The sequence below is a fragment of the Marmota flaviventris genome, chromosome 6, assembly GCF_047511675.1.
Source record: "Marmota flaviventris isolate mMarFla1 chromosome 6, mMarFla1.hap1, whole genome shotgun sequence".
Taxonomy (NCBI): domain Eukaryota; kingdom Metazoa; phylum Chordata; class Mammalia; order Rodentia; family Sciuridae; genus Marmota; species Marmota flaviventris.
This window is the reverse complement of record NC_092503.1, coordinates 121,173,052-121,185,540: the sequence shown is the minus strand read 5'-3', so window position 1 is coordinate 121,185,540 and position 12,489 is coordinate 121,173,052. Positions and strand designations below refer to the sequence as shown.

Here is a 12,489-nt window from a genome sequence, read left to right as displayed (position 1 = left end):
AGCTGGCAGTGTGCTGAGGGGTGAGTAAGCTCAGAGGCCAGTGTTGCTGGACTAGAGCCCATGGGGAGAGAAGCATCAGGTGAGTTCAGAGGGGTCTTGGCAAGGAGGGTCCACCTTGTGTGGGCTGAGGAGAAGTGGGGAGCCATGTGGAGGCTTGGAGCAGAGCAGCAACGTGAATATCTCACCTGTTAAATGGATCACTGAGGTCAGGAATTGTAGTCATTCTCCAGTTGAGATTTAGTGGTTTCTGAGACTAGAGTGGAGTGGCACAGTGTTTGAGAATAGCTCTTTGGAGGCCCATTGCAGTATGTCCTGCCTAGGAGTCATGTGGTAGCCTCAGAAGACCAAGAGCACCAATGGGGTGAAGAGTGAGGTGAACTTGCTTCTTGAACATGCAGTGATGGGGGTTTCTGTGAATGATGAGAGTAAGATTTTCACAGCAGCAAGAAGTGCATGTATATTTCTCTACACCTTCAATGAAGTTGAAAATTATGGACTGAAGTAAAAAATTTAGAATTGTAAGAGGGGAAATTCCTGGATGTGGCTGAATGAGCAAAAGGTGTGCCCTTTGTCTGTTTTCAGGTTTGTCCTGAGACAGGGCAAGTTAGACCTGGGGTTCCCAAGATGTGCTCCCTGGACCACCCTGGGAACTCCTAACAAATGCACATTTTTTGGCCCACTGCAGATGTACTGAATGAGATGCTATTGGAATGGAGTCCAGTAATATATGCTCTATAAGGCATCCTAGTGATTCAGGTGCATGCAATTTTGAGAACCACTGCATTAGAAATTTCTTCATCGAAGGGCCTGGGACCAGGAGCCCAGGTCAATGAGGGAGTGTCTTTGGCATCATTTCTGGGCCACATAATATGGTCAGAATATGTCTTCCATATCCATCAGACCTCTTGGTCATCTCCTGTGGCCCCTGCCCCAGCTTTTGTGGCCTTTCTGCCTGATGGTATGTGTTCTCTGTTTTTTTTTTTTTTTTTTTTGGTCTGTGTCTCTCTAGCTTTCTCCCCCCATGTCTCTATCCACAGAGCAGTTCAAAGTTGTTGGCCCTCATCACCCCATTGTAGCAGTGCTGGGTGAGGATGCCATACTGCCCTGCACTCTAGTCCCAGCCATGAATGCAGAGAACATGGAACTGGGGTGGTTCCGCTCCACATTCTCACAAGCAGTGTTCATCAACTGGAACCAACAGGACGAGATTGAGGAGCAGATGGCTGAGTACAGAGGGCGGACCTCACTGGTGAGCAACCTCCTCACCCAGGGGCAGGCTGCTGTGCACATCCACAAGGTCCAGGTTTCTGACAATGGAATGTACACCTGCTTCTTCAGAAAGGCAGGTTTCTATGAAGAGGCTGATTTGGAACTGAAGGTGGCAGGTTAGTTACTTGATCTCTATTCTAAAGACCTTGGTATTACTGTGTTTGGAGGGAATATCAGGGATCATGTAATTTAGCCTCACACTTTATAGTCAAATGAAGAAAGACTGACTTATTCATTGATTCAATACAAACAATAGTTATGGAACATCTACAATATGTGGGGACTTGTTTTGTGCACCAGACATATATCAGTGTAAGAGAGAACCCAGAGATGATGAGGTCACCTTCTATAGACAAAGGAAGAAAAATCATAATAAATCATTCAGTACAACATGTTACAAGGTGAGAAATGCTTAGTTCAAAAGACCAAATAGAACTAGGAGAGGGGTACAAGGTGTGGGCTGGGAAGTTGGGACAAGCTTCAGTGTTACATAGGGGCTCAGGCAGAGCCTTATTGACAGTCTGAGCAAGGCTCAAAAGAAGTAGGTATTTAGCCAGGTGGATATCTGAGTGGCCAGAGTTTAATGCAGAGGGAGCACGGGTTATGAAACCTTTGAGTTAGGATCATGGTTGATTTTTCTGTGCATAAGGAGGCCATCATGGTTGGTAGGAGAAGTGAGGGGGAGGATGGTAAGAAGTGGTAATAGTGGAATAAAGAGATGGTTCTGTATTAACACCACTCACAGGTGTCAGGATGAGGTCATTAGGAGTGGACACCTTGGCTGGCACAAGAGCCCTGGATGTTGTTGGGCTGGAAGGTGAAAAAACAGAGGGCATACAACATGGTGATTGTGGCTACTTGCATTCTTGAGCCCTGAGGGGCTCAGATGGTAGAGTTTGGAGAGAACTTTTGGAGAGGAAGGCAGTTACCAGGTCAGTAAAGGCTTTGTGTGCTGTGTTATGGAGTTTGGATGCAGAGTAGGGGGAATCCTAAACAGAGCCATGCTGGGAAAGCTCATGTTGGCAGCTGTGAATGGATGGATGGGAGGTGAGCAAGAAGGAGGCATGGAGTGCAGTTATGGTGTCGAGAGAATGAGTGCCTGACCTGAGACATGGCAGTGAGGTGGGAGAGGAGGGGTCAGACAGGTTTAGAAACTAGAGTCAACTGGGTAGATTTGTGGTCACAAAGTTTGGAAGGGGAAGAGAAGACTTCAGAGACTTTCATGGTTTTATTTGAACTATTTGTTGTCTCATGGCAGGACTATTGATAAATATGTCTCAATTCTACTGCTCTGATAATGCTGTGTAACAAACAGCCACAATCTCAGGTGCATCCGGCAATAAAAATGTATTTATATCAAGCACTGAATCAGTTCAACTAATTGGGGTTGAACTTGCCTAACATCACCTGGGTGTCCTCATAAATTTTTGGTCATGTTTCAGAAACATAATTAAAAGAAAATCTTCCATGCTAGGATAAAACACTTTATTACTGAATAAACATCAAACTAGAATATGATACGTATCATGGTTGATCTGAAAAGGGATTACACAAACAGAAATGACTTTCATCTTTCTTTTTTATAGTGAAGCATATATAATCTCTTGAATATCTGTTTTGAAGATGAACCACAAAAATCCTCATCTAAGAGGGCTCAAACAGTATTTATTTCACGTAACTTATTCTAAATTTACTTGGCATTTAGGTAATGAGCCATGTCATAGGCTTTATCTGAAAGAAAAATAAACTTCTCCAGTTTTATGATAGCAGGTAGTTTTACAACTTGGAGCAATATGCCCAAATAATGTAGGGTACTACCTTTCCACAGAGAAGGGGGCAAAGGGTTGCTATCTTCCTGGATATTTACATTTCGAAGAAATGTTTCCCAGGTCCTTGAGAAAGGCATTCCTGAGCCACAAAGTTGACATAAAAACTAACCAGTTTTCAAAATCATGTATAAACATTTCAAAAGCGGAGAAAGTGCCTATTTGTAATTGTAGTTTCCTAAAGAAAATGGTATAAGAAAAAGGAAGAGTATCTTCTTTTATTCCACAGGGAGAATTAAGTTTTTACTTTTAATTTTTGTTTGTTCTTACAGTAAGTTGAAAAGTTCACCACATGCACCTTATTTGGGTGTGTTCATTTTTCAGGTGGTCATGTGGCTGACCTAGGGCAGCTGTATCTGTTTGACCAAGCAATGTTACATGAGTTCATCCTCCACTGGGTAGCCCAGAATTGTCCTCCTGTGGAAATGGCAGAGGGTAAAATCAAGGTGCAAGTGGTTTTGAAACCTCTGCACAAATCACAATAGCTAATTTTTCCTTGGTGAAGTCAAATCCTATGACTGGGCCCAGAGGCATAAGGCAAAGTCAGTAAAAAGTCTGTGGAATTGGGAGAACTGTCTATAAAGAAGGATGAAATATTTGGGATATTTTAATAATCATTTTTATCACAATCGGTGCAAATTTGTGAATTCAATTGTGGAGCTTTGAGTTTGAAGTGTATGTGAGGAAACCTGGTAAAGATAACTCATGGGAACATAAGTATAGGGGAAAAGAATTCAGGAGACAAGGTGGTCACTCAATACAACTTTGTACATGATATACACAGAGAGGCAGATGCCCTAGGAGAGTGTGTGAGGTGAGAAGACTGAGATTCAAGGAGGGAGTGTGGGACCAAATTATTCCTGTTTGCTCTGAGCCTCACAGTTGGGGATAAGAGCCCACTGCCCTGTGTGGGTCCCTGTGCTCCTTTCTTTTATTCCCTCTGGTAAGGGATCTTACCCCCAGAACTCCCAGAATTCAACATGAAATATTCCTCCCTGATGTTGTATAATATGTAGGCAACTCTGGGGTCTCAGGGCCCAAGGAGGCCTCTGGAGCTCCACAGCTTCCTTCCCACAGGGATGGGCTCTGACCCCCAAGTGCACATAGAAGGGCCAGAAGAGGATGGAGTGCGCTTGGTGTGCAAAGCCTCAGGATGGTTCCCAAAGCCCCAGGTGCAGTGGAGAGACGTCAGTGGAAACAAGTTCCCAGTGCTTTCTGAGGCCCACACCCAAGACACTGAGGAGCTGTTTAGTGTGGAGGCCACTCTGGTGGTGAGAGACAGTTCTGTGGGGAATGTGACCTGCTCTGTCCTCAACCCTGTCCTGGGCCAGGAGAAGGCCATGGCTATTTACATCCCAGGTCAGTGCTGCTTCCCACTCCCAGCAGAGCTGTGGGGAGGGGCTGGCCTCTCTGAGTGTGCTGGCTCTCCTGGGTGTGCCCCTGACCTGCTGTCTGCCTGGGCCACAGAGCCCTTCTTCCCTCAGGCTTCTCCCTGGAAACCAGCATTTGCTGTGATCCTGACTGTGCTGGGGCTCCTAATCTTGGGGGCTAGCTATTTTATCAGAAACGAACATTCCAGAAGGATGCAGGTGGGGCAAGAAAAGGAGCATCTGCAGCGGCTTAAGGAGGAGGAACATCAGGCAAAGGAAGAGGTGCTGAAGGCCATTGGTAAGACCCCACAGGGCAAGTGCGGACCTGTGGTGAGTGGGACAGCTGACAGGGAACAGAGTCCCTGGGGTTCAGCTCTCTAGGGATATCCAAGGCCTAGTGTCCAGAAGAGGTGACTGAGGAGATCAGAGAGGACAGCTAGAGTCAGTGGGGTTGGGTGGGTGTGTAGGTAGAAATTCTAGTATCAAAGTGTTTATTCTGGGGTTGTCCAGCCACACAGTCTTTTTTTCTCTGGGGAGGGGGTTTCACACTCTTTTCCATTTTCTTTCAGATGATCTCCAGGCAAATCTCAGTAAGTTCTACTTTCCTTCCTGAATTTTTTTATGTTTCCTTTGTAGAAGACATTCTTTTTCCTAGTTCCCCCATTTTTTGTGTTGTTTTTCAGATCAGAGGAAAACTGCTTATCTTTCTGGTAAGTGACTGTCCGGGAATTTCCTTTTTCCTCATCGTGCCTGTAACCTGGGGTCTCCTCTTCTTGTTTCTGTCTAGACACATACATGTGGGTTCCCACCCCTGGGAAGCTGATTGGAAGGCAGTGGAAGCCAGAACCCTGCTACCTGGGCTTCCCTGGATCTGCCTGGTGTTTTCCACCTAGAGCTTAGACACCTGGGTGTGAGGGTGACCCCTGGTCTGTCATGTATTCCACATCTTATTTCAACCCTGGCTTGCCCATTATATTGTTTTTTTTAACCTTCAATGGATCTCAGTATTGGTCTTCACATAAAAGTTTAAAGGCAGAAACTAAGATTTGAATAAATGATCTAAATAAGTAAATGGAATCATTAAGTTTAGGAGTGTGGCCTTCTGTTCATCTCCCAACAAATCGCCATCCAGTGATTATATTTTCTCTAGCTCCAGAAGGTGCTAATCCAAGTGGGCTGCTCACCTCAGTTGGAAATATGATTAAGTATTCCAATTACTTCCTGAAATAGTGTTCTTATTCTCTAGAAATATTTCATCTGTGAAAAGTTGGCTATTTTTACCCCAGAACTCACCTCACATTCCTGTCTTTAAATCATACTTCATTTTTGGTAATTTCCCAAATGTCTTTTTTAATTTTATTTTTTCATCTTGTGGTGCTGTGGTGTGAATCTGTAGCCTCCTGCATGCTAGTCAAGCATTCTCCCATGGGCTATATCCCCACCCCTTTCTAAATATATTTTTCCCAGAAAAAGCTTGGATATAATAGTGCCTTCTGATAATTGTGGATGACTTATATTTTATTCTGTAAAATATATTTACACATGCTATGATATTTTTCATTAGAAGCAAAACTGAATAAAGATAGATAATGATTTTTATGAGTTTTAAGGCAGATAGTTTTCTCACAGAGAAGAAGCAGTGGGATAGTGGTAGAAGCAGCCATCTTGATCTCTGGTCCAGGGAATTTCCCACAACACACTGTGGACTCTGCATACTGCAAGAGACCATCTTTCTTTCTGGCTCTCTCTTCCTGTGGATAGTCTCATCTTTAGAATGGAGGGCAGGCCAGGGCAGGTACATTCATGATGAGCAGGCTTGTTTTAGCTGTGGTCTCACTACCTTGTGTTCCCTTTCAGCCTGGAGGAAGGCCCTGCTGTATGCAGGTAAGTGACTCTGATGTTTCCTTGGCCCTCCTCCTCCAGGATCCACCTCTGACCTCTGTATCAGTGTCCTCCTCCCAGTATGTGATGGGTTTTCCTGCTCTGCTGTCTCTAATTTGTTTCCCACCCCTCTCAGTAAACATTTTTACTTTCTTTTGTTTTTTTCATAATCCTCACACATTAATATGTCCTGCCCAAACTAACAAAAAGCCATTCACAATAGGAAAGCAAAATTCTCCTAAATGGAGAGAAAAATGATTGTAACTTGCATTGGAAGACCACAGGGACTTCTCCTTGGGATTGAATTACAGAACCATTCTTCATTTTTTGTAAACATTTTTTTTTTAGATGTAGGTGGACACAATACTTTTAATTTATTTTTATGTAATGCTGAGGATTGAACCCAGTGCCTCATGCATCCTAGGGGAGTGCTCTACTTCTAAGCCATGGCCTCAGCCCTAAATCATTCTTCATTTTTGGTAATTTCCAAAATGTCTTTTAAAATTTTTATTCTATTTTTTCATGTGTGATTCTGTGAGTGAACCTGCTGTAGGCCCATCCTCCCCTGCAGGGTAGGGTTAGCTATACCCCCTGAAAAGATCCTGTTCAACTGGTATTTGTTGGTGGTGCAGTGACAATGGAGAGTTCAGTTGTGAGGAGAGCTTGGATGGAGCAGGGTTGGAACTGTGGACAGGAATTAATGATCTCCATGAAATTTCAGAAATCATATTTGATTGCTTAGGACTTACATCTTCCTAATGTGGGGCCTTGGTTCTGTATTCTCTTTACCCAATATTCCTACCCTTTTGTGTCCATGTTTGGTTTTCTTTTTCTTCCTGGTCCTCTGGATATTGGTCTTCTCTCAGCCCCCTCATACTCTAACTCACTGTCCTAGCTGGATTTCTTCTAAGCACCTTGGTTGCTGATAAATGAATTTCTGGTCTTCTGAACTTGGGGTTCAGTGTGCTTAGGGGGTCTGTGAACCACTTGAAAAAATATGCAACACTCTGTGTTTGTGTTTGTGTTACAGGAACAAAATGCACGTTATAATGTTCACAACAAATTTTTCTGCTTTTAAGATAATTTTTCTTTGTCTGTTGGGCTTGGTGTTTGATTTTTAAAAAAATGTGTTAAGATCATTAAAGGAGGAACCTGTAGAGTTTAAAATTGTTTACCTGAGAAAGGGTGTTGAACAAATCATAGAAGAAAGAATGAGATGGGAGGAGAGAGGAGATGAGAAGGAAAGTAGAGTGCCCAAGATTCACACAATTTGGGGTGTCCTAAAGCTGTGAGAGCTGTAAAACATCCAAGGTAGTTTGAATTGTGAAGATTTGCAAGTTTTTTGTGTGCATGAAATGTAACCAACTCCTTAATATATCTTCTAGAGATTTCAGTAAAAACTTGGTGTGTTTGTTTGTGAGTGTGTATGTGTGTGTGTGTGTGTGTGTGTGTGTGTGTGTGTGTGTGGTTTGTGAATTCCATTAAGCCTCTTCTAAGTAATCATCTCATTGAGTTTGCCTGTGATAAAGAGACCACCTGAACCTTCTAGTAGCAGTTAGGACAGGCATATGCTAAGGCAGTTTCCAAAGCAATGAAAGATTATCCAGAGGACTCTGGGGGTGAGTTTAGGACTTGTATCATCTGAATTGTATAATATGCCCTTTTTCTCCGCTGGATGCTTCTTTTTCACATCAGGGATATAGACTGTGAAAGATAGAGAAGGGTGAGCCATGGCATGAGTTAAGCCATAGTTTAGTCATGAAGGCTTTGGGATCATATGGATGAGGAACATCTTTGAGAAACTTAACAATTTTCTAGGGAACATGTTTATTAAAAAAGAAGGATCAAATAGTCTTTTTTACCACCTCCCCATTCTCTGCTGAATTAATGTGTATATGTTTTCATGTATAACTTACATATTCTTTTATTTTGTAAGAACAAACACCATTACTGTACTACAGTCCACACTTTCATATTGACAGGTTCACAGTGTGAGGTGGACAAATGTCTGATCTTATCTCATTCATGAAATTGTAACAATGAGTTAAAAATTAATATTTTTTGGGAAATTATGTGAAGAGTGTATTAAGGTGCATAACATAGTACTTGACACATTGGAAAGTCTCAAAAGTTTTTTTTTTTCTTTCTCTTCTTTACCTTTTATCTTCCCTCTGCTTCCTTATCCTCCCTTTTCTTCTTTGATAACTTCTCTGGGTTATAATGTAGAACATTATAATTGGATACCAACTAATATCTTAGTGAAAAATTAGCAAAGTTCACTTTTCTCCAAGAGTCTTCTGGGTCTGCTCAGCCATTTCATACATTTTAGTTTCTATCCAGCAACTCAACAAAAGTGGACAAACCAATGTATCTGATTAAACCTGTATTAGTGGAAATTTGGAATACATATTTAAACAAAAATCATTAAGAAAGAAAAAAATGTTGTTTAGTTAGTACTTAATTTTTTTTTAAAATTTAGTTGCCAATGGACCTTTATTTTATTCATTAATATGTGGTACTGAGAATTGAACCCAGTGTCTCACACATTCTAGGCAAGTGCTCTGCCACTAAGCTGCAACCCAGCCCTAGTTAGTATTTTAATTATACTAATTGATCCTGAGGCTTTGCCCTGTTGGAGGCAAAAGCTTTCCAGTTGAAGGCATTTTGGAGTGTATGACATGTGTAGATTTTGCTTTGGTCAATAAGGTTGGAGAAGACTTATGTGGCCTTGGGACAGTGAGGGAAGAAGGACCATGTGTTTTCTCTTAGTTATTTCAGGTCCTCACCATAAGGAGGCTAGTCTGAACTGGTTCATAAGACCCTTGGTTTGGTGTCTGCTGATGAAGAACAGGTCTCATCTCATTCCTTGTTCCCCCTTCCCTTGACCCTGAGGTAAAGTCCAGTTTCTGGGTCATTTATTCCAGGTTGCCAGTGGGCTTTTTCTGCTGAACTTCAGACCATCACTGGTTCACTGGCTCACTGGGCACCTGACTTTCACCATATAGCATAGCATGTGAGATTTTCTGGGTCCTCAGCTTCCTGTGTGCAGGAGACAGGGAGTTTCATGCTTTCTGCAAGCACATTTCTCTGCCAGTGCTTTGTTCCACATGGGTGTGTCACCTATGTGGGCATATTAGTTTTCTTTCTGCTGTCAAATTTCTACAAACTTATTGTTTGAAGCCAGCAGAAATATATTATCTTGCATGTTTGCAGGTCAGAAGTCCAAGAAGGTGTGGACAAAGCTGTGTTCCTTTCTGGAGGCTGTTGTCTTATGCAGTTTTTAGAGGCCATCTGTATTCCTTTGTTTAGGGGCCTGTTCTTCCATATTCAAAGCCAGCAGCACAGCATGGTTTTGACCTTGTTTCTGTGATTTTGTCTGCTTCTCTGACCACAGCCAAGAATAGTCTCTGTTTTCAAGGGTTCATGTGATTAGTTTGGACTGACCCAGAGAATCCAGAATAATTTCCTCTGTTCAAGAACCTGAATCTTAATCACAATGGTAAAGTTGCCTAGTCATGTGTTCAACATATTCAAAATTTCTGGAGTTTAGGATATGGATTCTATCATAGCTTGAAGTTTTCAATCTCTTCAGGGAATTCTTGTGTGAGGCAGATGATTAGGTCTCATATTTTGGGGTTCTCCCATGTCTGTAAGGATGTTTTTGCTCCAATTGTTCTTTGAAAAGTGGAACAAAAGTCAGTAGTGTTGACCTCTCTCTGGGTGTATTTTATTCAGCCTCAAACTTTTTCTCTGCCATCCTAAAACCCTCACCATTACCACCTAACTGGGAAAAATTTCTCTGAGTTCCCTGCACTCATGACTTATAGTCATCCTCCAGGTTCAGCTAAGCTAGATTTAATTCTCTACCCATGGCTTGGAGTTAACCTTATAAGTTCAGCACAGTCAGTTCTTTATAGTAGAAGGAGGTCTTGGAAATTATGATAAACTCAATTATATCTCAAATAACCTAGTTTTCAGGATGGTTGTGTTTCTGTGTCTTGAGAAAGCATTATTTGGTAGCTAAATCTGAAGAGTGAACTTTCAGATTGATATTCAGCATTTCGATCCAGAAACAAGGTCAAAACCATGCTATGCTGCTGGCTTAGTCTTCTTGGGAAGTCTGCAGCAGGATGTGTGAGTGGTGTGTGTGTGTGTGTATAAGAAATAAATACAGCAGCTGAATGTTTTCACACAGCTTTTCCCTTCTTCCTCCCACATTGCTGTGTTTCAGAAGACTGGGTGCTGACCCTGATGTGTTGAGACTCTGCAAATCCCTGAAATGAGGTCTGTGTTCTCTCGTAGATTGGCGGAAGGAGCAGTTCCAAGCTTGTGAGTGACTGTGTGTTCTAGATATTCCTTATGTTGTCCTCATGGCTTCTGGATTCTCCTTAAGTTCTCTGTGGTGATTCAGGTGCTGGCATCACCAATGTTGTTGCTGTGGCAGAAGTTATGGTCACAAAACTGGTACTGGTTCTCCAGGGTCCTGTCACAAGTCTACCCATAAAATCAGCCTTCTGGTTCCTTCTTCTGGTTGAGGACATGGGTTTGAGTTATAGGACTCTTATCTCAGGAGACTTATCTCCTCCTCAGCTCAGGCAGCTCTGTGGCTGTGAGATGGTGGGTGGCTGTGTTCTTTGTCTTGGGGCAGGGTAGGACCTTGCATGATTGATAACTCTCTCAACAGGGCCTGTCACTCTGGATCCAGACTCTGCTCACCCCAAGCTGTGTGTCTCTCATGAAAGGAAGTATCTGACCTGGAAGGACCACTCTGGGGACCTTAATGCAAAATGCAGTGTGTTGGGTCTTGAGGGCATCACATCAGGAAGATGTTACTGGGAAGTGGAGATAGAGAATAAATCCCATAGCAAGTGGACTCTAGGAGTCTGTAGGAAAGATTCAAAAAGAACAGGCCCATACATGGAATTACCAGATAGGGGTTTTTGGGTCATGGGGAAGTTTAACAATAGATATTTTTCCTGGACTGATCATGTGACTTGGTTATCTCCTAGGCAGGATCCCTGCAGGGTGGGTGTTTTCCTGGACTACAGTGAAGGGGATGTCTCCTTCTATAACATGATTGATGGGTCCCACATTTTCTCTTTCCTTCCAGCTTCCTTCTCTGGAACTCTCTTTCCATACTTTATGTTTGAGTATGGAGATGTGTCCATGACCATGTGCTCCATGGCAAGTGGCTCTGAAGCGCTCCCTGTACTCCTTAACAATTTTCCTCCTTTGGAGGAGACCCTGAGCACCCCAAGGGAGGTGTTCTGCTCAGGCTGTGGTGTTGATGGTGCTCCCCCAGAGGCTGAATCTCCATTACTTCCCTGACACTTCAAGATTTTGTCTGCATAGAGTTACTTGGTGTCCATGATCCTCACTGTGTCTGTTCCTGGGGCTACAGTCTCCCTGTGGAAAAATCCCCTGAGATGAGACTTGGAAGGCTCTGTGAACTTGTCCTCCTGTGTGGGGACAAGTGCATGGAGTACTGCATACTGGCATATGTTAATGGCATCTGAGTGGCAGGCCACTCCCTTCGCACTAGGTGTGTGAGCAGCAGGTCGCTTACCCCATAGACATAGCCCTGTGTGTGAGGCCATGTGTTGCAATCCTTATGCTTGCTCCACAGCCCAGTCCTCAATTGGTTGCTGCAAGGACAGTTAGCAGACATTGCATTGGTGGCTGCCTGTAATCTGCTTAGGTACTGCTTGAGTATACATACATGGTAACTGAACAATAAAATCAGACCTGCTCCCTGCTTTGTCTCCAGAGGTCTTGATTAGCGACTCCACAGCCACACTTTCTCCTACCCTGTTCCTTGGAACTCCTTGCTGGATTAGAGAGAACCCATGCACTCCTGCTCTGTGTTCAGACTTCAGATGTGTGGTTATGAGAATTCATGTCTTGTATTCACATAGCAGAAGATAAAAATTGACTGTTTTGGAACTGGTTTTGGGAATGTGGAATTTAACTATGAGGAGACATTTTGTTGGTATTAAAAAGCATTTCAGAGAGGTGTAACAGTACATACTTATAGTCCCAGATATTGTGGAGGCTAAGGGAGGAGGATCACTTTATCCTGTAAATTTGAGATCAACCTGGGCAACATAATGGTACCCTGTCTTAAAAAAAATCAAACAAAGTTG

At 42.9% G+C, this 12,489-nt stretch overlaps 1 protein-coding gene across 1 annotated transcript; it reads left to right on the top strand.

The window, feature by feature from the left end:
* The first annotated feature begins 1,021 nt into the window (after nt 1–1,021).
* LOC139706135 (butyrophilin subfamily 1 member A1-like) lies at nt 1,022–11,674 on the top strand. Its single transcript, XM_071613832.1, has 5 exons — nt 1,022–1,385; nt 4,173–4,454; nt 6,323–6,349; nt 10,649–10,681; nt 11,037–11,674. Exons 1-5 carry the CDS (start codon nt 1,022–1,024, stop codon nt 11,672–11,674), a joined length of 1,344 nt encoding a protein of 447 aa, XP_071469933.1.
* Nucleotides 11,675–12,489: the final 815 nt, after the last annotated feature.